Raw genomic sequence first — 22,500 nt, forward strand, 5'->3', positions numbered from 1 at the left:
GCCGTGTGTCCCAGCTCACGCACTCCGCTGGCCAGGACGCAGAACACCGCCACATAGACACACACCTGCTGCAGCTCAAGGTAGGACGCACACACACACACACACACGCACACGCACACGCACACACTCAGCACCGCCACATAGACACACACCTGCTGCAGCTCAAGGTAGGACGCACACACACACACACACACACACACACACACACACACACACACACACACACACACACACACACACACACACACACACACACACACACACACCAACACTGTGATTTATCCTGTAAGTTATACTGTAAGTTACACTTCGAGTTACGCCTGTAAGTTATACTTTAAGTTACACTGTGAGTTGTACTGTAAGTTATATTGTAAGTTGTACTGTAAGTTATACTGTAAGTTGTACTGTAAGTTATACTGTAAGTTATACTGGTAGTTAAACTGTAGGGGGCCTGACCCTGTCTGGGCCTGATCGTGAGCAGTTTTGGGCAGTGGCGGTGGGTCAATAGGGGGCACTAGGGCGCCGCCCCTCCGTGAAATATTCACTTGAATATATCTGCCAACTATTAATAAACTATTATTATTACGAAATAAATCAACAAAAATACATAGGGTTTATCATCGTTTAATGTGTGATATACTTGTCACTGCCAGCAACCATTTAAATGCGTCTTAACGTCAAAGATTTGGGCTAGGCTAGTTATTGGTCATTCGAAATAAAGCCCTCCTCCAAGTCAGGGGCGCCGGCTACGTTGAAGTCAATAAGCTCGCTAACTTTTTGCTGTCTATCAAGCAGAGACAGCTTTTCATTGGCGCTAGAAAATTCGCCCTCGGGTCGCACCAGTGTGCGCCCCAGGCCAATGGTATCGCTTGTTGTCCAATCATCACCACATGATTGGACAATTCAGCGAATCAATCAAATATGCTACCTCCCTCAGCAGCATTCGCGCACCACAACTGCATGTGGAGAAGAGATAGATCGCTAACTAGCAGTGAGTTGTAAGCACTTTCCACCCTTTTCAGTGGAGGAATTGGACTCCCCAAGCAATGTTATACTTAAAAGAAGCAAGTAAGTTACATATTAATTAAGTCTTTCGGCCTGTAGCATATAAACACAATGAAGCAACTGTCCCATATTTCTAACTGCATTTGAAGTAGACATTGAGACTCACAAAAAACGGACACTATAGGACAGGGATCATGATTTGTCTAAATATCAGAATAACAACAATGGGTCAAATAGCAATGGCTGGTGGAATGGCCATGAAGTAGGTCTGTATATGCAGTGTAAGCCATCCAGGCCCTGCAAGTCATGATGTAGGCTAAGGAACTTAAAATACAAAGTAGGTAAATAGGTAGTGGCCATCCCCAAAATGCACCAGAATACAGGAAATCAAATCTATTAAATTCAACAAAAATGATGGGGGGGGAACCTCGGACCCCCTGTCTATTACTGTGCCCCGCCAACATTTTTGATCACCAGCTGCCACTTGTTTTGGGTATGATGTGCAACACACGGTTGCGTTATTCGGTTGTTTGCAATCTGAAATCTCTCCGCTAGAGGGAGATATTCTACACATTGACTTTAGGCTAGCCGCTTGCCCGTTCCATCTCGCAAAACCACTTTGAACCCCAAGAGGCCGCTTCAGCGCCCATTCTGCCTACCGCCTGTTCCTCATGTCAACCGTACACTGAACAATGTAAAGCTTGCTCTAACCGACTGGAACACTGATCAATCGTGATCTCCCAGACGTTTTCAACAAGCCAGTTTGTACCAGGCCAGATTGAGTTTGGTTTGGTTTCATTCCCTCCTCACCCCTCTCGCCTCTCTCTCCTCCTCTCCTCTCCTCTTCTCTCCTCTCCTCCTCTCTTCTCTCCTTTCTTTTCCTCTCCCCTCGTCTCCTCCTCTCCTCTCACCTCCTTCCCCCCCTCTCCTCTCCTCTCCTAGAAAGGTCTGTCTTCATTTAGAGAGAGGGCCTTTGAGTTCCCACAGTCATGTTCTGGTAGAGGCTGCCATCTGGTGGTGGGAATATTAAACACACTGAAAATGTAGCTCAACTATGGATTGAAGAAAGGGTGTGTGTGTGTAAGCTGTAGTGGGTCGGTGGGTGATTGAGTCTGCACCGAACTGGACCAGGCCACAATAATCTGCACTATGGCTAGGCTAGGCTAGGCTAGGTCCGGCTTCAGCTAGACTACCCTAAGCAGGTTGTGCTAGGCTAGGTCAGGTTTGTTTGAACTAGGCTGATTATGAAGAGAAATGTTATGCTCAAAACGTAACAATTACCGGAAACGTTAATCCTAACTCACTGATATATGTTTCCGCTGTATACATACCATGTCATCGAAGAGAGAGAGAGAGAGAGAGAGAGAGAGAGAGAGAGAGAGAGAGAGAGAGAGAGAGAGAGAGAGAGAGAGAGAGAGAGAGAGAGAGAGAGAGAGAGAGAGAGAGAGAGAGAGAGAGAAACTGAGTGTGTGTATGTATGTGTGTGTGTGTGTGTGTCAAGGTGAATGTGATCTATGTGATCAATGTGATCTACATTCAAAGCGCAGGGAGCTTTATTTAAACTTGATTTCCCAGCTGTCGAAGAACATTCCTTCTCCGTGTCATCACATCCTGCCACACCCAGTAACCATGGATACACAGGGATGGGTTAGAATAAAGGGAGGAAAGAATATACACACACACACACACACACACACACACACACACACACACACACACACACACACACACACACACACACACACACACACACACACACTCTTGCACACACAGAGATATCTTGTATCTCTATTTTGTTTGTATTGTGCATATTTTAAGAGCTGTATATTTTATTTTTAACAGTTTCATATTTGTGTTTTTGCGTGATTGCCGTGCGTGTGCGTGCGTGCGTGTGTGCGTGCGTGCGTGCGTGCGCGTGTGCGTGCGTGTGTAATACTGAACTGGTACTCCTTGATAAACTATCCACAGTAGAGTTACTATTACATTCTTCATAAGGTCAAAAAGTATTCACTGGGGAATACGATATTCAGCGTTAGTTTAATACCGACTGATTACTGGAAACATTTCAAACAAATCCAATGCTATCACTTTGACTTCATCCCTGTCTCCTGCTAGGCCCAATCCCATGAGGGGTAGAGGGGTAGAAATGGGATTGGGCCTTATACTCGAGGAGTGGAACTATTAGAACTACTAGCTCTACCAGTACTAGTACCACTAGTTAGATGGTAGCTGGTCTCAGCCTGATGGACCCCCTGGTGGAGCTGGTCTCAGCCTGGTGGGCCCCCTGGTGGAGCTGGTCTCAGCCTGGTGGGCCCCCTGGTGGAGCTGGTCTCAGCCTGGTGGGCCACCTGGTGAAGCTGGTCTCAGCCTGGTGGCCCCTGGTGGAGCTGGTCTCAGCCTGGTGGGCCCCCTGGTGGAGCTGGTCTCAGCCTGGTGGGCCCCCTGGTGGAGCTGGTCTCAGCCTGGTGGGTCCCCTGGTGGAGCTGGTCTCAGCCTGGTGGGCCCCCTGGTGGAGCTGGTTTCAGCCTGATGGGCCCCCTGGTGGAGCTGGTCTCAGCCTGGTGGGCCCCCTGGTGGAGCTGGTCTCAGCCTGGTGGGCCCCCTGCTGGAGCTGGTCTAGAGTGGGGGATTCAACAGGAAGTCCACTTTGATCCCGGAAGTGTCCTTTGTTCTCCCTAACGCCAGAGACCAGCAGGGATCAGGCAGAGTATTATGGGATGGGCCGCTGTGTGATGTCTGAGGGCGACGGTGTGAAGGACTTGCGGCTCTCAGGGGGGCGGAGCCGCGATGGAAACACAGAGGAGACGGTGACAGACTGGACGGAGTTATACTGAACACCCAGAATGCTACACTGAATACTGAACACACACTCTCTCTCTCTCTCTCTCTCTCTCTCTCTCTCTCTCTCCCCTCTCTCTTCACAGCTGCTGTTCTGGCAACTGAGTGGGAAAGTGTGTGCTTGTGTGTGTGTGTGAGAGAGAGTGTAGTGGGTTTACACGGGGGTAAGGTCAGTCCTAAAATAGTACCCAACTGTTGTGCCACCCTCCCCCACCCCAACACACACACACACACACACACACACACACACACACACACACACACACACACACACACACACACACACACACACACACACACACACACACACACACTCTCTGTCAGCCCGCCACATGGGCCCAGTGTGTGTGGGGACTCTGCAGGAGCAGAAGCTTCTCGTTTCTCTGCTATGGAAACGACCTGCAGAAGAACTCCTTATAATGGACATTATGGGATGTAACTCGACGCTGGTGCTCTGATGGTGGGCTGGGATCTGGGGCTGTGTCCACAGTAAGTCAACATGTGATGAACTCAGTCCACTCGTTAACATGTGATACTAGCACCACTAATTAACATGTGATACTAACACCACTAATTAACATGTGATACTAACACCACTAATTAACATGTGATACTAACACCACTAATTAACATGTGATACTAACACCACTAATTAAGATGTGATACTAGCACCACTAATTAAGATGTGGGGAGCTAACACCCCTCACACAGTAAGTCATTAACATGTGATTAACTAACACCACTCACACAGCGAATCACTAATATGTGATGAAGTATTCTACCTAACACAATAAGTTATTAACATGTGATTAACTAGCACAGTAAGTAATCAACATGTGATAAACTATTCTAACTAACACAGTAAGTCATTAACATGTGATAAACTATTCTAACTAACACAGTAAGTCATTACCATGTGATGAACTATTCTAACTAACACAATAAGTCATTAAAATGTGATAAACTATTCTAACTAGCACAGTAAGTCATTAACATGTGATTAACTAACACCACTCACGCAGTAAGTCATTAACTTGTGATGAACTGACAGGAAGTGTGATAAAGGGACGTCCCCCTGAACGTGGCCGTGTCCAGGTCCTCAGCATCAGCGAGCAGATCAGAGCGCTCTCCAGGCTGTAGACTAGACCCCAATCAGAGCGCTCTCCAGGCTGTAGACTAGACCCCAATCAGAGCGCTCTCCAGGCTGTAGACTAGACCCCAATCAGAGCGCTCTCCAGGCTGTAGACTAGACCCCAATCAGAGCGCTCTCCAGGCTGTGACTAGACCCCAATCAGAGCACTCTCCAGGCTGTAGACTAGACCCCAATCAGAGCGCTCTCCAGGCTGTAGACTAGAGCCCAATCAGAGCGCTCTCCAGGCTGTAGACTAGACCCCAATCAGAGCGCTCTCCAGGCTGTAGACTAGAGCCCAATCCGTTCCCTGGGCCTTCATGCGCTCTGCTCCCCCGTGAGACCGCTCTGACCCTGGGATGCGTTGTGATGCGTGGACTAGTGAGACCAGTTATCTCTGAGTGAGAAGTCTTTGTGAAGGTTAACGCTGTGTGTGTGTGTGTGTGTGTGTGTGTGTGTGTGGGGGGGGGGGGGAGCCACAGACGCGATGCTTTGATGTCGGCGGGACATTTTGATTGGATTTGACGTTGCACTCCATTTAGAGTGAATTACTGTCAACTGTGTGTGTGTGTGTGTGTGTGTGTGTGTGTGTGTGTGTGTGTGTGTGTGTGTGTGTGTGTGTGATGTGGATATTAGTACTCATCTGCAGGTCTTATATACAGTTAGTAATACTGACTGACACCCTCTCTCACACACACACACACACACACACACACACACACACACACACACACACACACACACACACACACACACACACACACACACACACACACACACACACTGTTCTTCTCAAACCATCATGAAATACGCCCCAATGTCTTTCCACCACTTGAATAATTCCCTCCACCAGTCCGACCTGGTCCAGCTCAGGTCTGCTAACAGACTCAGGTCTGCTAACAGACTCAGTTCTTCTAACAGTCTCAGGCCTGCTAACAGACTCATGTCTGCTAACAGTCTCAGGCCTGCTAACAGTCTCAGGCCTGCTAACAGACTCAGGTCTGCTAACAGTCTCAGGCCTGCTAACATTCTCAGGCCTGCTAACAGACTCAGGCCTGCTAACAGTCTCAGGCCTGCTAACAGACTCAGGCCTGCTAACAGACTCAGGCCTGCTAACAGTCTCAGGCCTGCTAACAGACTCAGGCCTGCTAACAGACTCAGGCCTGCTAACAGACTCAGGTCTGCTAACAGTCTCAGGCCTGCTAACAGACTCAGGCCTGCAAACAGTCTCAGGCCTGCTAACAGACTCAGGCCTGCTAACAGTCTCAGGCCTGCTAACAGACTCAGGCCTGCTGCTAACAGACTCAGGCCTGCTGCTAACAGACTCAGGTCTGCTAACAGACTCAGGTCTGCTAACAGACTCAGTTCTTCTAACAGTCTCAGGCCTGCTAACAGACTCATGTCTGCTAACAGTCTCAGGCCTGCTAACAGTCTCAGGCCTGCTAACAGACTCAGGCCTGCTAACAGACTCAGGCCTGCTAACAGTCTCAGGCCTGCTAACAGACTCAGGCCTGCTAACAGACTCAGGCCTGCTAACAGACTCAGGCCTGCTGCTAACAGACTCAGGCCTGCTAACAGACTCAGGCCTGCTAACAGTCTCAGTTCTTCTGCTAACAGACTCAGGTCTGCTAACAGACTCAGGTCTGCTAACAGACTCAGTTCTTCTAACAGTCTCAGGCCTGCTAACAGACTCATGTCTGCTAACACTCTCAGGCCTGCTAACAGTCTCAGGCCTGCTAACAGACTCAGGCCTGCTAACAGACTCAGGCCTGCTAACAGTCTCAGGCCTGCTAACAGACTCAGGCCTGCTAACAGACTCAGGCCTGCTAACAGTCTCAGTTCTTCTAACAGTCTCAGTCCTGCTAATAGACTCAGGCCTGCTAACAGACTCAGGCCTGCTAACAGTCTCGGGCCTGTAAACAGACTCGGGCCTGCTAACAGACTCGGGCCTGCTAACAGACTCAGGCCTGCTAACAGACTCAGGCCTGCTGCTAACAGACTCAGGCCTGCTAACAGTCTCAGGCCTGCTAACAGACTCAGGCCTGCTGCTAACAGACTCAGGCCTGCTGCTAACAGACTCAGGCCTGCTGCTAACAGACTCAGGCCTGCTAACAGTCTCAGGCCTGCTAACAGACTCAGGCCTGCTAACAGACTCAGGCCTGCTAACAGACTCAGGCCTGCTGCTAACAGACTCAGGCCTGCTAACAGACTCAGGCCTGCTAACAGTCTCAGTTCTTCTAACAGTCTCAGTCCTGCTAATAGACTCAGGCCTGCTAACAGACTCAGGCCTGCTAACAGTCTCAGGCCTGTAAACAGACTCGGGCCTGCTAACAGACTCGGGCCTGCTAACAGACTCAGGCCTGCTAACAGACTCAGGCCTGCTGCTAACAGACTCAGGCCTGCTGCTAACAGACTCAGGCCTGCTAACAGTCTCAGGCCTGCTAACAGACTCAGGCCTGCTGCTAACAGACTCAGGCCTGCTGCTAACAGACTCAGGCCTGCTGCTAACAGACTCAGGCCTGCTAACAGTCTCAGGCCTGCTAACAGACTCGGACCATCTGACCACAGCTCAGCCTGCTTTAGCTGAGCCAGGGTTAGGGTGTTTGCTATCCAAGTGGCCGGTATATCTGACCTACATTCCTGCATGGTTGGGCCAGTTATATTCAGGGTGCAGGGAGCCTCAGGTGCCAAGACTGGTGTTGTCAAGGATGCTGTTGCCATGGTTACAGAACCATAGCACTCACACATTGGACATTGGTTCAGGCTGAAAAAACAACAACTCATTAATGTACTGTAAACTATCCCATATCTGTCTGTCTGTCTGTCTGTCTGTCTGTCTGTCTGTCTGTCTGTCTGTCTGTCTGTCTGTCTGTCTGTCTGTCTGCTTGTATATTCCTCAGTAGCCACGTTTACATGAACATTTCTGATCAGATTAGATTTCTAATTGGAATAGATCTAATGCTATCCTGCGATCCGAATTTACTGTATATATGGCATTTACAAAACTGGTAATCGATATGTTCGAATGTCTCTCTCGCACACAACTGGATTTGACACATCTGGAACGAGGCGACATAATGGACGTCATTTTTATGTTTTTGCTTTTAATGAAAGCCCAGCTGGAGAGAGATTTTTTCTGCCTGCTCCTTCAATTAAGAAGAAGGAGGACAGCACAGCGACGTCAGTAGCTCGTCCGGTCTTTATATTTAACCCCTCCTCCACCGCAAACAAGACGTATTTGGATGGGAGTGCGCAGCTAAGACTGGTGGGAGAGAGTGGTGTTACTTGAATTTAGGCAGGACGGGCGAGAACATTTTAGGATCGGCAGAGTCGGCAGTCGTTCTACAAATTATGAGAGCTCACGAAAAATAGATTGCCAAAGGAGGTAACTCTACGAAAGCCAATTGCGTTGGCAATGAGATTTGCCATGGTGCAATACAAGTTGGGCAGCAGTGCCGAATATAGATTGATCGCGAATCAGTTTGGGGTGCATAAAAGTACCGTTACCAACCCATGTAAACCCGGCTACTGCGAGACTGTGTGTCTGTGTGTCTGTCTGCTGGGTTATTCCTCGGTGTGAGGGTCAGACTAGCCGGGTTTACATGGACACTTCTGATCGTGGCAGAACAGCTCAAAGTACGTATGTGTCTGTCTGTCTGTCTGTCTGTCTGTCTGTCTGTCTGTCTGTCTGTCTGCTGGGTGTTTTCTCAGTGTCAGGCTAACACTGTGTTTGTGTTTGTTTGGATTCCAAAGTACAGTGTGTTCCATGAGGAAGTGATTAATAGTTTAAAACAGGAATACAGAACCTCTTGTAGTACTTCCTTGAGATCCTTCTTTAGAAGCCTTCTGTGAGTTAATGTGATAGCAGATGATGTGGTACTAATGCTAACACTAGCCAGGCTATGGGACAGTTGTCTGCTGTTTATTATTCTTATGAGGCATTTGTACTTTATATTACTGATCCTTTCCACTGACCCTTTCTCTTTCTTGTGTATGTTTGTGTGTGTGTGTGTCTAGGACATCTGTGAGGACATCTCGGACCATGTGGAGCAGATCCACGCTCTCCTGGAGACGGAGTTCTCTCTGAAGCTGCTGTCCTACTCAGTCAACATCATAGTAGACATCAGGTAGAACCCAGTAGAACCTCCTACTCAGTCAACATCATAGTAGACATCAGGTAGAACCCAGTAGAACCTCCTTCTGCATCAACATCATAGGAGACATCAGTAGAACCTCCTACTGCATCAACATGATAGTAGACAACAAGTGATTCTTGTTTATCCTTTTTGTTAAAATTTGTTAACATATATATATTTGAATATAAATAAATCTGTCATATATTTGAAACTAGCTACTTGTTTTATTGACAATATATCATTTAACGTGTATAATCACATTCATAAAAAACAGCATCTGTTGGCAAATTAAATACAGTGCATACTCAGACGAGTACATAACTTAAGTTCTGTGATTATACTTGATTATGTAAAATGTTCAAAAAATACCCTGTTGACGTATTCAATATTCATGGTTTTGTTGTCGTATCAAAACAACTTTGTTTATTTTGGTTCCATTATTTGGTTCTAAGACAAAAATTAATGAATTTGATGATAACTGTTTTTCCCCTACCGATATTAATCTTTGTGGATGAGAGGCTTGTGTTTCAAGACACCGACAGCCCATAATAGTCTGTCTGTGGGCTGCATGCTGATAACAACACTTGTAGAAGTCATAAGGCTAAAGGAGATAGTTTATATGGTGTCCTTCTCTAGAGGAGAGAGCCCGACAACATGATGTGGTCTTGTCTGGTCTGTTCCGGTCCGGTCTGGTCTGTTCCGGTCCAGGTCGGTTATAGTCCGACCCGGTCTAGTCTAGTTAAACTCGTAAACTGGGGCCACACTTTGTTTAGTGTGGAATGGTTACAGAAAGAGTGAGCTTCATAGGCTAACTGCTGATTTTGTAGTCGCACACTCAGAAGTATACAAAAAGGGAACACAAATCTAAAGTTGGAGCACTGACCTACGGTGTTGCGCAGTGACATCTCCAGGGATTCAGAGCACAAACGAGGATTAATGTTTGGAAAATGTCCTGGTTCCTCAGGGCCCGTGCAAACACACACTTTTCATTGGTTGTTGGAAATTCCCCTGTGGGAAGCCTAGCCCTGATGAATTCCAACCTGAATGTGGAGCAGGCCTACTGGGGCCGTGTCCAGAGAGACCGGGACCACGGGACAGAACCCACTGAGTCTCTCACTGCAGCATCGGCCCTGGAGCAGGCCAGACTTCATCCATGTGCCCCCCCTGCTTTAGTCCGACCTGGTCTGGTCTGATGGGGTCTAGACAGAGGGCTAGGTCTCACCTGGTTGGTCTGGTGTAGTTGGAGGTCTAGGTCTAACCTGGTCTGGTCTAGACAGAGGGCTAGGTCTATACTGGTCTAGACAGAGGGCTAGGTCTCACCTGGTTGGTCTGGTGTAGTTGGAGGTCTAGGTCTAACCTGGTCTGGTCTAGACAGAGGGCTAGGTCTAAACTGGTCTAGACAGAGGGCTAGGTCTCACCTGGTCTGGTGTAGTTGGAGTTTTAGGTCTAAACTGGTTTTGGTGTGGTCTGGTTAGAGCTCTAGGTCTCACCGGGTGTGATCAGAGCTCTAGGTCTAACCCGGTCTGGTCTGGTCAGAGCTCTAGGTCTCACCGGGTCTGGTCAGAGCTCTAGGTCTCACCGGGTCTTGATGTGGTCCGGTCAGAGCTCTAGGTCTCACCGGGTCTGGTCAGAGCTCTAGGTCTCACCAGGTCTGGTCAGAGCTCTAGGTCTCACCGGGTGTGGTCTGGTCAGAGCTCTAGGTCTCACCGGGTCTGGTCAGAGCTCTAGGTCTCACCCGGTCTGGTCAGAACTCTAGGTCTCACCGGGTGTGATCAGAGCTCTAGGTCTCACCGGGTGTGGTCTGGTTAGAGCTCTAGGTCTCACCGGGTCTGGTCAGAGCTCTAGGTCTCACCGGGTGTGATCAGAGCTCTAGGTCTCACCGGGTCTGGCCAGAGCTCTAGGTCTCACCGGGTGTGATCTGGTCAGAGCTCTAGGTCTCACCGGGTGTGGTCTGGTCAGAGCTCTAGGTCTCACCGGTTGTGGTCTGGTCAGAGCTCTAGGTCTCACCGGGTCTGGTCAGAGCTCTAGGTCTCACCGGGTGTGGTCTGGTCAGAGCTCTAGGTCTCACCGGGTCTGGTCAGAGCTCTAGGTCTCACCGGGTGTGGTCTGGTCAGAGCTCTAGGTCTCACCGGGTCCGGTCAGAGCTCTAGGTCTCACCGGGTCTGGTCAGAGCTCTAGGTCTCACCGGGTGTGGTCTGGTCAGAGCTCTAGGTCTCACCGGGTCCGGTCAGAGCTCTAGGTCTCACCGGGTCTGGTCAGAGCTCTAGGTCTCACCGGGTGTGGTCTGGTCAGAGCTCTAGGTCTCACCGGGTCCGGTCAGAGCTCTAGGTCTCACCGGGTCTGGTCAGAGCTCTAGGTCTCACCGGGTGTGGTCTGGTCAGAGCTCTAGGTCTCACCGGGTGCGGTCGGTCTCTCCCTGGTCTCTCTCTGGTCTCAGGGCGGTCCAGCTCCTGTGGCACCAGCTGCGGGTCTCAGTGCTGGTCCTGAAGGAGCGTCTCCTCCAGGGGCTCCAGGACTCCAACGGCAACTTCACCAGACAGACGGACATCCTGCAGGCCTTCAGCCAGGACCAGGACCAGGACCAGGTACACACACACACCCAGGACCAGGTACACACACACACCAAGGACCAGGACCAGGACCAGGTAACCGGGTGGGGGCGACCCACTGGTGGTGTTGAGGGAGGTCCCCCCTTCACTGTAAAGCGTCTGTGGGTGTCCAGAAAAGCGCGACATCTATTCAGTGCTTCTTCGTCTCCTCCCCAGACCCGAGTGGACGACCTGACGGAGGTGGACGACTGCGGCCGTCGGACCATCCGCTGCAGCCGGGACTACTTCTCCCTGGACTGCGGCATCACCGCCTTTGAGCTCAGCGACTACAGCCCCGGGGACGGCCCCCACCAGCTCCTGGACCCCCAACACCTCCAGGACCCCAGCCCGGGAGCGGACCCCGAGACCCAGGACCCCTACTACCTCCAGGACCCCAGCCCGGGAGCGGACCCCGAGACCCAGGACCCCTACTACCTCCAGGACCCCAGCCCGGGACCGGACCCCGAGACCCAGGACCCCTACTACCTCCAGGACCCCAGCCCGGGACCGGACCCCGAGACCCAGACCCGCATCCAGCCGGGAACACCGTCCGGCCCCCCAGAGCCCACACCCACCCACACATCAGCCCCCGCCCCCAGTGCTCCCAGCAGGCATTGCGGCATGTTCCACCAGGGTGAACCGTCGGCGTCCAAGCGTCCACTGCTGGGGGGAGGAGGAGGAGGAGGAGGAGGAGGAGGAGGGGGAGGAGGGGCAGCGTCTCCCACCCAGCCGTCGCTGGCAAAGAGAGCGGCCCTGGTCCCAGGCCCCAGCCCTGGGGGGCCGGAGGGGCCGGGCAGCCCCCCTGCCAGCCTCCTCTCCCAGGGGGAGGAGGGCCTGAGGCGGCTCCCTCTGCTGGAGCCCGACCACAGCGCCACCTTCTGGCTGGAGCTGGACTCAGGCTACCCAGAGAGCCCCGCCCACCTGCAGGTGACTGGCACTCACACACTCTGTTCACTCACACACACACACACACTCACACACACACACACACACACACACACACACACACACACACACACACACACACACACACACACACACACACACACACGCACACACACACACACACGCACACTGTTCACTCACTCACTCACTCTATTCACACACTCAATCACTCACTCTATTTACTCTATATATATATATATACTATAGACTCACACTAGTCGCCCACTACTAGTTTACTCCCTCTCTACTGACTCCTCATTCAGTGGGCCGTGTGCTCCTCCCCACGCAGCAGGGCTGTTGTGTAATAAGGAGCGTGTTCAGCTTCCTCTTCTGTGTTTAAACGAGTCCATCAGTCAGCTGACTCAGAGCAGCGCCGTCGTCTGTCTCAGAGCCGTCCTCCGGGGGCTCTGCGTCCTTTCGAGGTCTCAGCCGGCCGCGCAGTTGACGCTGGAGCCGTGCCGATCGGGCTGACCGGACCACCTTGTACCCCCGACCTCCAGACCCCCGGAGGAGGTGAAGGGAGCCGGACCCCCGAGAGGCCCTCCTCTCTGGCTGGAGCCCCCGGCGAGACCCCCCGCCCCGCCCGGGACCCGCCGTCATCTCCGGGCCCGTTGGCGACCCCGCCGCCCGGCAGGGGGGCGTCCGACTCCCCCGTGCCTTCCTCCGGCAGGGGGGCCCTCTCCTCCTGCTCCGACATGGAGGCCTCTGGGGAGGAGTCGGACCCCCGAGCGCCTGGTGCCCGGCGGACCGCCAAGCACCCCGGCCCACAGGTAGAGGCACCGCGCTGCAAGAACCAGACACGTCCGGTTGGAGCTTCTCCTTCTCCTCTCACGCCCCTCTCCTCTCCTCCCCCTGGCCTCTCCTTCTCTCCCCTCTATGCTCATCCTCCCCTTCACCTCCCCTCCTCCTCCTCCCTCCCCTCCTCCTCCTCCTCCTCCTCCTCCTCCTCCTCCTCCTCCTCCTTCTCATTCATCTCCCCTCCTCTCTCCTCCTCCTCCTCCTCCTCCTCTCCTCCTCCTCCTCCTCCTCCCCGTCCTCTCTCTTCCTCCTCCTCCTCTCTCCTCCTCCTCCTCCTCCTCCTCTCTCCTCCTCCTCCTCCTCCTCCTCCTCCTCCTCCTCCTCCTCATTCATCTCCCCTCCTCTCTCCTCCTCCTCCCCTTCTCTCTCCTCCTCCTCCTCCCCTCCTCTCTACTCCTCCTCCTCCTCCTCCTCATTCATCTCCCCTCCTCTCTCCTCCTCCTCCTCCTGCTCCCCCTCCTCTCTCCTCCTCCTCCTCTCTCCTCCTCCTCCTCCTCCTCTCCCCTCCTCCTCCTCCTCCTCCTCCTCCTCCTCCTCCTCCTCATTCACCTCCCCTCCTCTCTCCTCCTCCTCCTCCTCCTCTCCCAGGGGAAGGATCACTGGTTTGGTTCGGAGGAGTTCCTGGCTCTCCCTGACCAGCTGAGACACACTGAGCTGCTGGCCATCAACCTGGAGAGCCTGACCCAAGCCCTCCCCCTGGTCAGTCATCACCCGCTCACCTTCCCCTTTCACCTGTTTACCTCTTCACCTGTTTACTTATTCACCTGTCCCCCAGTTCACCTGTCCCCCTGTTCACCTGTCCCCCTGTTCACCTGTCCCCCTGTTCACCTGTCCCCCTGTTCCCCTGTCCCCTCTTCACCTGTCCACCTGTCCCCCTGTCATCTCTTCACCTTCCCCCTTCACCTGTTTACCTCTTCACCTGTCCACCTGTCCCCCTGTCCACCTGTTCACTTCTCAACCTGTCGACATGTTTACCTCTTCACCAGTTCACGAGTTCACCTGTTGACCTGTTAACTGGTTGACCAGTTGACCAGTTGACCAGTTCACCAGTTGACCAGTTCACCAGTTCACCAGTTCACCTGTCACCTGGCCCAGTGGCCTGTTGTTCTAGTCTTTAACGTGCCCTCTGTCTGTCTGTCTGTCTGTCTGTCTGTCTGTCTGTCTGTCCAGAGGTCTAGCTGTGATCTGGACCAGCGTGGCCTGCAGGACATCGATGACTGGGACCTGAGCGAGGTCTCCCCTGACTGCTACCTCCCCCTGGAGGACACGGCCTACCCCGTAATACAGGCTATACCTACTGTACTCTACTGTAATACATACATACTGTAATACAGGCTATACCTACTGTACTATACTGTAATACATACATACTGTAATACAGACCATACTGTAATACAGGCTACACTACTGTACTCTACTGTAATACAGACCATACTGTAATACAGGCTATACCTACTGTACTCTACTGTAATACATGCATACTGTAATACAGGCTACACTACTGTACTCTACTGTAATGCATACTTACTGTTATACAGACTACACTACTGTACTCTACTGTAATACAGACCATACCTACTGTAATATACTGTAATACAGACCATACCTACTGTACTATACTGTAATACAGATCATTGATTTCCTCATCAGCAGTCGAGACATCACCACTTCAACATCGGTCGCTTTAGCCCCTCCTCCTCCAGCGACGTCCCTCACTCATTGGACGACAGCATAGAGTCCGGCCCCCTGAGCGAGCTGCTCTCCGAGGAGGACGAGGGGCGGAGCTCTGGGTCGGTGGCGCCGGCGCCCCCGGTGGCCGGTCAGGGGACCACAGCCCTGGTCTCACAGCTGCTGGAGGGCATCCAGCACCACGACGCCCACATCCTCAGGAAGATAGAGGTGGGGAGAGGCTGTCTCTCTTTACCGTCTGTTTACTGTCTGTTATCTCGCTCTTTACCGTCTGTTATCTCTTTGCTGTCTGTTATCTCTCTCTTTACCGTCTGTTATCTCCCTGTTTACCATCTGTGTCCTGTCTGTTATCTCTCTCTTTACCGTCTGTTATCTCTTCACTGCCTGTTATCTCTCTATTTACCGTCTGTTTATTGTCTGTTATCTCTCTCTTTACCGTCTGTTATCTCTTTGCTGTCTGTTTTCTCTCTCTTTACTGTCTGTTATCTCCCTGTTTACCATCTGTGTCCTGTCTGTTATCTCTCTCTTTACCGTCTGTTATCTCTGTTCTCTCTACTGTTTGTTAAAATTAACATGCGGTGGTCCTTTAACATGTAAGTTAACATGTTAAATAACATGTGGTGGTCCTTTAAAATGTTAGTTAACTTGCGGTGGTGCTGTACCTTCTCCTTTAACATGTTAGTTTACATGTTAGTAACCATGTGGTGGTCCTTTAACCAATGTTAGTTAACATACGGTGATGCTGTACCCGGTCTGTTAACATGTTCGTTTACATGTGGTGTTCCTTTATCATGTTAGTTATTATGTTAGTTAACATACGGTGATGCTGTACCCGGTTCGTTAACATGTCAGGGACCATGCTGAGGTTCTGTACTCAGAGTTCACCCGTCCGTCTCACATGTCCCTACCGTATGGTATAACTTAATCTGGGGATCAATGATGCTGCCGGCTGTCAAATCGATCAGCTTGGTTTCAAAGGTCATTTTTGATTGGCAGGCGTGTTATTGATCGGTCAGCCGTGAACCGATCCATCATATCCGTGTCATATTGAATACGGTGGAATGCCAGGCGTCCTGGGGCCGCGGCGTGCAAACGTAGCTCTCCTGATGCCCACACAGAGCAGCTACGAGCTGCTAACGTAGCTCCTCTTATGCCCACACAGAGCAGCTACGAGCTGTTAACGTAGCTCCTCTAATGCCCACACAGAGCAGCTACGAGCTGCTAACGTAGCTCCTCTTATGCCCACACAGAGCAGCTACGAGCTGCTAACGTAGCTCTCCTAATGCCCACACAGAGCAGCTACGAGCTGCTAACGTAGCTCCTCTAATGCCCACACAGAGCAGCTACGAGCTGCTAACGTAGCTCCTCTAATGCCCACACAGAGCAGCTACGAGCTGCTAACGTAGCTCCTCTAATGCCCACACAGAGCAGCTACGAGCTGCTAACGTTGCTCCTCTAATGCCCACACAGAGCAGCTACGAGCTGCTAACGTAGCTCCTCTAATGCCCACACAGAGCAGCTACGAGCTGCTAACGTAGCTCCTCTAATGCCCACACAGAGCAGCTACGAGCTGCTAACGTAGCTCCTCTAATGCCCACACAGAGCAGCTACGAGCTGCTAACGTAGCTCTCCTGATGCCCACACAGAGCAGCTACGAGCTGCTAACGTAGCTCTCCTAATGCCCACACAGAGCAGCTACGAGCTGCTAACGTAGCTCTCCTGATGCCCACACAGAGCAGCTACGAGCTGCTAACGTAGCTCTCCTAATGCCCACACAGAGCAGCTACGAGCTGCTAACGTAGCTCTTCTAATGCCCACACAGAGCCTGCCTTCAGAGTTCTGTTGGATCTGGGGCTGCTGGGATTCCTGTTAGACTGTCTGAGTGACTCACTAACACGTACACCTGTTAGACTGTCTGAGTGACTCACTAACACGTACACCTGTTAGACTGTTGTAGTGACTCACTAACACCGTACACCTGTTACTGTTGTAGTGACTCACTAACACGTACACCTGTTAGACTGTTGTAGTGACTCACTAACACCGTACACCTGTTACTGTTGTAGTGACTCACTAACACGTACACCTGTTAGACTGTTGTAGTGACTCACTAACACGTACACCTGTTACTGTTGTAGTGACTCACTAACACGTACACCTGTTAGACTGTTGTAGTGACTCACTAACACCGTACACCTGTTACTGTTGTAGTGACTCACTAACACGTACACCTGTTACTGTTGTAGTGACTCACTAACACGTACACCTGTTACTGTTGTAGTGACTCACTAACACGTACACCTGTTACTGTTGTAGTGACTCACTAACACGTACACCTGTTAGACTGTTGTAGTGACTCACTAACACGTACACCTGTTAGACTGTTGTAGTGACTCACTAACACGTACACCTGTTACTGTTGTAGTGACTCACTAACACGTACACCTGTTAGACTGTTGTAGTGACTCACTAACACGTACACCTGTTACTGTTGTAGTGACTCACTAACACGTACACCTGTTACTGTTGTAGTGACTCACTAACACGTACACCTGTTACTGTTGTAGTGACTCACTAACACGTACACCTGTTACTGTTGTAGTGACTCACTAACACGTACACCTGTTAGACTGTTGTAGTGACTCACTAACAAGTACACCTGTTAGACTGTTGTAGTGACTCACTAACACGTACACCTGTTAGACTGTTGTAGTGACTCACTAACACGTACACCTGTTAGACTGTTGTAGTGACTCACTAACACGTACACCTGTTAGACTGTTGTAGTGACTCACTAACACGTACACCTGTTAGACTGTTGTAGTGACTCACTAACACGTACACCTGTTAGACTGTTGTAGTGACTCACTAACACGTACACCTGTTAGACTGTTGTAGTGACTCACTAACACGTACACCTGTTAGACTGTTGTAGTGACTCACTAACACCGTACACCTGTTACTGTTGTAGTGACTCACTAACACGTACACCTGTTAGACTGTTGTAGTGACTCACTAACACGTACACCTGTTAGACTGTTGTAGTGACTCACTAACACGTACACCTGTTAGACTGCTGTAGTGACTCACTAACACCGTACACCTGTTACTGTTGTAGTGACTCACTAACACCATAGGTTATTCCTTTGTATATATTATTCTCCGTAAAGGCTCCATCTATATTCCGAGCCGTGAACTCCGGGCTAGCTGTAGCTCGCTGTTGGCAGCATGACCTTGAGTGTTTGTGTGTGTGTTTGACCTTGTAATGTGTCTGTGTGTGTGTGTGTTTGTGTGTGCGTGTGTGTGTGAGTGTGAGTGAGTGTGTGTGTGTGGGTGTATGTTTCACCTTGTAGTTGTATGTTTGTGTGTGAGTATTTGACCTTTAACGTGTGTCCGTGCTTGAGTCTCTGTTCTCTGTACTTTGTGTCAGTGTGTGCGTGCGTGTGTGTGTGTGTGTGTGTGTGTGTGTGTCAGTGTGTGGGTGCGTGTGTGTTTGTGTGTGTGTCTGCGTCTGTGTCTATCTGGAGAGCGGTGCTTTTGTCTCCCGGAGGCACCGCGCTCTCAGAGAGGAATATTAAAAATGGAATCAAAGGATTCCTTATCTCCTCCGTGTTGTCACCTCCGACTACACCTTTTGTTAACTCGGCACCACCTCCTCTTCCTCCTCTTCCTCCTCCCTGCCCCTGTGTAATTAGCTGATTAGCTTGTTAATTAGCAGCATGTAATCATGGCCCTGAATGAGAAGCTTAATTGAGGAAGTGGGGGAGGAGGGGGGGGGGAGGGGGGAGGAGGAGGGAGGGGTGAGTGTGTTGGAGGGGATTTCATCCTCCCCCTCCCTGAGGAGTGATTCCTCCTCACTGAGCCTCCTGTCTTACAACGCGACCCCCCCCCCCCCCACCAAGCAGGGAGCTGCCAGAGAGCTCTCTACTGGGACCTCCCCACAGGCTGGGGGGCGGGGCTAAAGGGGGGCTGGAGGCGGGGCTAGGAGGCTCAGCCAGAAGTGGAGTTAGGGGGAGGGGCTAGAGAGTGGGGGTGTTGTGTTAGACTGCTGTGTTAGAGTTGTTTAAGAGTTGTGTTCGAGAACGTTTTGTTGTGTTGGTGTTGTGTTAGAGTGTTGTGGAAGTGTTTTGAGTTAGTCTTGTGTGGCAGAGTGTTTTGTCAGTGTTGTCCGGTTTGTGATAGTGTGCTGTGTTGTGTTAGTGTTTTGTTAGAGAGTTGTGTTAGAGAGTGTTGTGTTGTGTTAGAGTGTCGTGTTAGACAGTTGTCTTATAGTAGTGTACAGAGCATATGGTCCAGAGGTTAAAGGTCATGGTCACATCATGTTAAAGCAGAGTTCATCTTTGTGTCGCTCTGTAAGGGAGTGAGGTGGCCTCTTTACCTGAAGCCCAACATCTTAAAGTTACGCTATTTACCAGGTTTTAAGAAAAAGCTCCAATGAGACCTACCGGTGACTTCCTTCGGGTTTGGGTTTGTACTTCCTGGGCGGCACCAGGAAGCTGTAGTTGGAGTCTGCTCCTCCAATCGAGGGACATTTTGAAACCAACACAAGGAAATAATATGAATATGAATAAAGCCGCTGGTTCTATTACCGGCTGTCCAGGCTGCATGTGTGTGTGTGTGTGTGTGTATATATGTGTGTTTGTGTATATATGGTTCTGTGTGTGTGTGTGTGTGTGTGTGTGTGTGTGTGTGTGTGTGTGTGTGTGTGTGTGTGTGTGTGTGTGTGTGTGTGTGTGTGTGTGTGATTGATTACATTAGCATTGTGCGGCTTTGGAGATGTCTCCATCCCTACGGCAACAGACAGCTGGCAGTAGAAGGGGTCTCCCAGGGACCGTCCCAGGGGCCGCTCAGGGGCTGCCAAGCATGACAATAATACTCTCTCTCTCTCTCTCTCTCTCTCTCTCTCTCTCTCCCTCCCTCTCCGTCTCTCTCCCTCTCCCTCTCCCTCTCCCTCTCTTTCTCTCTCTCTCTCTCTCTCTCTCTCTCTCTCTCTCTCTCTCTCTCTCTCTGTCTCTCTCTCTCTCTCTCTCTCTCTCTCTCTCTCTCTCTCTCTCTCTCTCTCTCTCTCTCTCTCTCTCTCTCTCTCTCTCTCTCTCTCTCTGGGTTGGTAGATAGATAGAGGCCAGGTTCCTGTATTGATGTTTACATCTTTTTCGGGTCATGGTTGTAATTAACATACTGCAGCCTGTAAAAGGCTTAGACACACACACCACACATGCTTATACATATAGATTAGCCACTCCAGATTTCAGCGAGGTGTAAATGTACAGAGGTGAAATTATTTCCATCACATGCAGGAAATGCACACCATACACACACACACACACACACACACACACACACACACACACACACACACACACACACACACACACACACACACACACACACACACACACACACACACACACACACACACACACAAACACACACACAGTTTCTGCACCAGTGTGTATGCTTGTTTGGCTTCCGTTAGCAACCTGATCCTATTCCCTCACAGTTGTTGTGGGAGAGTTGAGGGTATTTCACTGAAGGTTCTGATAAAGATACTTATAATGCTACTAATAATAATAATACATATTAAATAGAGCTGTCAAGCGATTAAAATATTTAATCGTGATTAATCGCATTAATGTCATAGTTAACTATTATTAATCGCGATTAATCGCATATTCTTTTTCTATGCTAAATATCCCTTGATTTTTTTGTCCCATAATTCTTCTCATTTTAATTCTCTTATCAACATGATGAAGTGCATCGGCTTGCCTTGTGCAAATGATTTTCTATTGATAACAACATTGGCATATACTGATCAAAACAGGACGATACAAAAAAAGAGCCTATAGTGCAAATAAACGACTGCTTTGAACAAATGTCATTTGAACATAGCAGTCAGGCTACTGCTTCTTTGTTTTGAGCCAAAAATTTTTTTTTTTTTTTTTAATAAAAAAATTACGTTAATCGCGCGATAAATTTTTTAACGCCGTTAAATTTGGTTTGCGTTAACGCCGTTAATAACGCTTTTAACTGACAGCTCTAATATTAAACCATGGTGAACCTGTTGTTTCTCTGAGGGTTCCTCCTGCGGCCAGCAGGGGGCACTATCTCTCCAGTACAACACGAGTTGTTAGTGTCTTCTGTCTTTCCTTAAATCAATCTCTTTACCCCACTGTTCATCCGTCTCTGTCTGTCTGTTTATCACTCGTCTGTCGGTCTAACTGTCTGTCTGTTTATGGCTCCCTCTGTCTGTCTATCTATCACACTGTCTATCGCTCTCTCAGTCTATCTTTCTGTCTGTCTGTTTGTCACTCTGTCTGTCTATCGCTCAGTCTATCTTTTTTTCTGTGTGCCACTCTCTCTGTCTATCACTTTGTCTATCTATCCTTCACTCCTTCTGTTCCTGGCTCTCTCTGTCTGTCACTCTGTTTATCTATCTTCCCTTCATCATTGTTTTAAGATCATTCCTTCTTTCTTTCTTAGATTGCATACATAATGTATTGAATGTTCTAATGTATAAACATAGCGTGTCGAATGTTCTAATGTAGGTACGTAGCGTGTTGAATGTGCTGATGTATGTACATAGCGTGTTGAATGTTGTGACGTATGTACATAGCGTGTTGAATGTTCTGATGTATGTACATAGCGTGTTGAATGTTCTGATGTATGTACGTAGCGTGTTGAATGTTCTGATGTATGTACATAGCGTGTTCTATGTTGTGATGTATGTACATAGCGTGTTGAATGTGCTGATGTATGTACATAGCGTGTTGAATGTTGTGATGTATGTACATAGCGTGTTGAATGTTGTGATGTATGTACATAGCGTGTTGAATGTTCTGATGTATGTACGTAGCGTGTTGAATGTTCTGATGTATGTACATAGCGTGTTGAATGTTCTGATGTATGTACGTAGCGTGTTGAATGTTCTGATGTATGTACATAGCGTGTTCTATGTTGTGATGTATGTACATAGCGTGTTGAATGTGCTGATGTATGTACATAGCGTGTTGAATGTTCTGATGTATGTACGTAGCGTGTTGAATGTTCTGATGTATGTACGTAGCGTGTTGAATGTTGTGATGTATGTACATAGCGTGTTCTATGTTGTGATGTATGTACCTAGGTCCCGGCTGACGTGTTCCTGGCGTGCTGTTGTCCCCGCTGACCTCTTCCTGTTCCTGTGTTTCAGGGCTTCGTTACGCGTCTGGACGTGTTCATCGAGTGGCTGAAAGACGCGCTGCTCAGCACCGACAACTGGACCCCCCCTAGACATGACCTGGACCACCTGAGAGACTACCTGGACACGCATCTGGTGAGACCCACCCCCGTATAGACACACACCTGGGAAGACACACACACGTATCGATACACA

General features: G+C 49.9%; 2 protein-coding genes across 2 annotated transcripts in view; one reads left to right on the forward strand and one right to left on the reverse strand.

Moving 5' to 3' along the window:
- The window catches only part of LOC115544457 (uncharacterized), a 993,561-nt gene that overhangs the window by 883,453 nt on the left and 87,608 nt on the right, over positions 1 to 22,500 (reverse strand). The gene's annotated exons all lie outside the window — the stretch shown is intronic.
- Positions 1 to 22,500, forward strand: part of akap6 (A kinase (PRKA) anchor protein 6) — a 31,814-nt gene that overhangs the window by 9,253 nt on the left and 61 nt on the right. Inside the window, exons 3-11 of the mRNA XM_030357451.1 lie at positions 1 to 80; positions 8,990 to 9,099; positions 11,546 to 11,693; positions 11,874 to 12,623; positions 13,142 to 13,411; positions 14,028 to 14,138; positions 14,610 to 14,717; positions 15,090 to 15,338; positions 22,318 to 22,500. The exon at positions 1 to 80 is cut by the window's left edge and continues 92 nt beyond it; the exon at positions 22,318 to 22,500 is cut by the window's right edge and continues 61 nt beyond it. Of these exons, the coding sequence (XP_030213311.1) occupies positions 1 to 80; positions 8,990 to 9,099; positions 11,546 to 11,693; positions 11,874 to 12,623; positions 13,142 to 13,411; positions 14,028 to 14,138; positions 14,610 to 14,717; positions 15,090 to 15,338; positions 22,318 to 22,461 (1,970 nt within the window). The 3' untranslated portion in view covers positions 22,462 to 22,500. The remainder of the gene's footprint in view (positions 81 to 8,989; positions 9,100 to 11,545; positions 11,694 to 11,873; positions 12,624 to 13,141; positions 13,412 to 14,027; positions 14,139 to 14,609; positions 14,718 to 15,089; positions 15,339 to 22,317) is intronic.

This window comes from Gadus morhua, chromosome 5, assembly GCF_902167405.1.
Source record: "Gadus morhua chromosome 5, gadMor3.0, whole genome shotgun sequence".
NCBI lineage: Eukaryota > Metazoa > Chordata > Actinopteri > Gadiformes > Gadidae > Gadus > Gadus morhua.